Raw genomic sequence first — 2,823 nt, 5'->3', positions numbered from 1 at the left:
CCGATTCTACTGCCTGCTGTCGGGAATTGAGGTTCATCACTCGGGGTTCGGTGGCGGCTGTCAAACGCCCACCTGGTGCACCTCCGCCTTGCACTGGGCTGCTGAGGCCTTTCCGTTGCATTTACAGAATAGCCACATTTTTTTTTTTTGCCTCCCCCCACCTCCCCCAGTGGCCACAGGGACGTGGCTGTGGCTGATCCAAAAAAGGAAAACAGGGGTTTAAAAGTTGTCTAAGGTCTCTCCCATCGGGGGGATGGAGGCAGATTGACTGCAGCGCGGTGCAAAGGTCAGTCCCAGCAGATCTAAAAACAGTGCCGTGGCAGCGGTGGGCTCGACTGCAGCACTCCCTGTGCCCGAAGTAAACCGATCCGCCCCAATTAATAGCAACAGGGCGCAACGGGAGCGGGCGCGGGAGGATGCTAGCAGGGGGCGCGCCCGGGAGCCTCCTGAGCCCCGGGAGAGGGCCGTCCCCGACGCAGGGCTGCTGCGCCGTGCAAAGCAAGCTGACAGCCCGGTCTGATGTCGCCGGTTTTTACGACACCGCAGAGCAGCAGCCCACTGGTGACGAGGTTCTGACTAGTTAAACGAATCCAGAGGAAGGGTCTCCACTGGTTTGGCAGAAAAGTCAGGGTGTTTTTCTTTTTTTTTGTTGTTCTTTGCCTTTTTTTTCCACCAGAAAAATACAAAACACGCCCACAGAACCATAAATAATTTGGTGGCAATATATACACATTTAAATAATTAATTTAAATATCTTACACATACTCTCATATTCAACTGTCCATCATCGGAAGGAAGTGCGCCAAGAGGCCCTTGGCACGTGCCTCCCAGGGGCCTCCCCGCGGCGGAGGCGGGGCGCGCCTGGTCACAGCCTGGGGAGGAAGTGGGTGACCTTCATGGTGGGGGACACGCGGTTTCCCTTCTTGGTCCTCCCGTTCTTGCTCAGGGCAATGAACATGCCAGGGTAGCTGTAGCACTCATAGGCGTTGTAGTTGTTGGGGAGGAGGATCTCCTTGAACTTGCACTCATCGGTGAAGAAAGGCTGGAAGGAAAGAGGGACAGTTGGGCCGGCTGTTCTGTTAGCCAGTGGTCAGCGGCTCCTCTTTGTCTCCATCCCATGGGGCCGACAGGTCTCTCCCGGGAAGTCAGGTGCCGAGACCTGCCCAGGGCGAGAAGAGGGACTTGGCCAGCTCACAGCAGCGGGTGCACCAGCCACCTGCCCGGCCCCTGGCAGCCTGAGAATTTCACCTCCACTGGGTCTGCCTTAAAGGACACAGCCCAGGGGCTCACAGAAGGACTGCTAGGGGCGCCCTCGGATGGTCGAGGCACTGTCCACTCTGGGATGGCACACTCCTCCCTGTTTCTGTCTTGGGGCCAAACTCCATGTCTAGGCTGGCCCTGGTCGCTGCGGCTGCCACTCCTGTGACCCCGCCCAGCATTTCCGTTGGCCTGGAGGGTCGGGATCCTGAGCACCCTCCCCCCTCCAGCTGGGTGCGGGGCGGCCCCTGAGGTACTCACCGATCCGTACAGCTTGCCCTTGTTACTCATGGCCACGAAAAACCGACTGGCCACACCGAAGATGCTCACCACGCCGCGCTCCACCGGGGAGAGCTCCAGCAGGCCTGAGGGAAGGGCGCCGGTCACTCCCGGGCAGGGGACCCTTTGCCTGCGCCGCCCCCCGCCTCCGCCTGCGCGTCTCCAGGACCCCCCATTTCTGGGTGGGTGTAAAGGGCCGGGCTCCCCAGCGCAGGCTGTCCCCAAGGGGCCCCCAGAGACCAGCGAGTGCGGCCTCCGGGACCCTGCGAGGGCCAGTGGCTCCCCGCGCACGCTGTGCCCACGGGCGAAGGCGCTGGAATTCCGCACCCGAGCGCGGCCTCCGAAGGCGGGGAGGCGGGGCTCGGCTGCCGGGGTGTGCAAAAGCCGGTCCCTGTAGGGACACCCGAAGCCAAAAGTGTTTGCTTCCCCGCGCGGGAGAGACCGAACCTCGGTCCGCCCCTGTTCCCAGAGTCCGAGAGCAGGTGTCAGCCCGGTGTTGGACGAGTAGGAATGGGGGGCCGCTGTCCCGCGCCCCCGACCCTTCCCGCCGGGCCCTCCACACTCACTGTCGCTCGTGTCCGCGTGTACGCCGCCGATGCGGCCGTCGCGGAGCACCTGGAGGTGGAAGCCGATGCCCACGTTGCAGTAGAGCCGCCGCAGCCGCTTGATGCCCAGCAGGTAGTCGCCGGCGCCGCTCTGGACGGCGGCCTCCTTGGGCTGCGCTGCCACCGGCAGGCGCGCCAGCGAACGCGCCACCAGACTCTCCCAGCGGCGCTCCAGCTCGGCTGCTAGCGTGCCGTTGGGTGCGGTGGGCGCGGCGGCGCCCCCTCGGCCGGCCCAGGGCGCCAGCACAGCCAGCAGGACCGCCGGGAGCAGCGCCGCGCCGGGCCGCGGCATCCCCGCCCTCGGGCCGTGCGTCCGTTAGGCGGTCGGTGCGCCCGGGCAGCCGGGAACCGAACTGCGCGTGTGGTGGCCCGCGGGAGCGCACGGCCTGGGTCGGGGAAAGGAGTGCACGGCCGAGGGAGGAACGGGAGGCGAGCGACGGGGGCCCCCAGGCGCCAGTATCTACCCCGGGTGCTTGGAGCAGCGCTGCCCGCCAGAGGGACGCACGGCGGGGCTGGGACCCTGCGGAGCGGTGCGCGCCTCGCTGCGCGCTGGGCCGGCCCGGGGCCGAGCCGCTATATATAGCCGGGCGCCCCCTCCTACTCCCGCGGGGGGCCGTTCGTGTTCGCCTGGGCGCCCGGGGCGCTGTGGCGCTCGCTGCCGGTCGCAGGCCGCCTGCCAATC

At 65.7% G+C, this 2,823-nt stretch overlaps 1 protein-coding gene across 1 annotated transcript; it reads right to left on the bottom strand.

The window, feature by feature from the left end:
• Positions 1-865: 865 nt before the first annotated feature.
• On the bottom strand, positions 866-2,433 carry FGF4 (fibroblast growth factor 4). Its single transcript, XM_053923793.1, has 3 exons — positions 2,103-2,433; positions 1,519-1,622; positions 866-1,042 (listed from the first exon to the last, which is right to left on the bottom strand). The coding sequence occupies exons 1-3, from the start codon at positions 2,431-2,433 to the stop codon at positions 866-868; spliced, it is 612 nt and encodes a 203-aa protein (XP_053779768.1).
• Between the last annotated feature and the right edge of the window lie 390 nt (positions 2,434-2,823).

This window comes from Desmodus rotundus, chromosome 5, assembly GCF_022682495.2.
Source record: "Desmodus rotundus isolate HL8 chromosome 5, HLdesRot8A.1, whole genome shotgun sequence".
Taxonomy (NCBI): Eukaryota; Metazoa; Chordata; class Mammalia; order Chiroptera; family Phyllostomidae; genus Desmodus; species Desmodus rotundus.
Note: the sequence above shows the minus strand (reverse complement) of the source record. Positions and strands in the feature narration are given on the sequence as shown.

What these genes read in the sequence shown, in the direction of transcription:
- FGF4 (XM_053923793.1), bottom strand. Translation starts at nt 2,433, where the DNA reads ATGCCGCGGCCCGGCGCGGCGCTGCTCCCGGCGGTCCTGCTGGCTGTG. An exon ending in ACACGCGGACACGAGCGACA is followed by an intron (nt 1,623 to 2,102) that starts GTGAGTGTGGAG and finishes CCCTTCCCTCAG; the next exon opens with GCCTGCTGGAGCTCTCCCCG. An exon ending in AGGGCAAGCTGTACGGATCG is followed by an intron (nt 1,043 to 1,518) that starts GTGAGTACCTCA and finishes CTTTCCTTCCAG; the next exon opens with CCTTTCTTCACCGATGAGTG.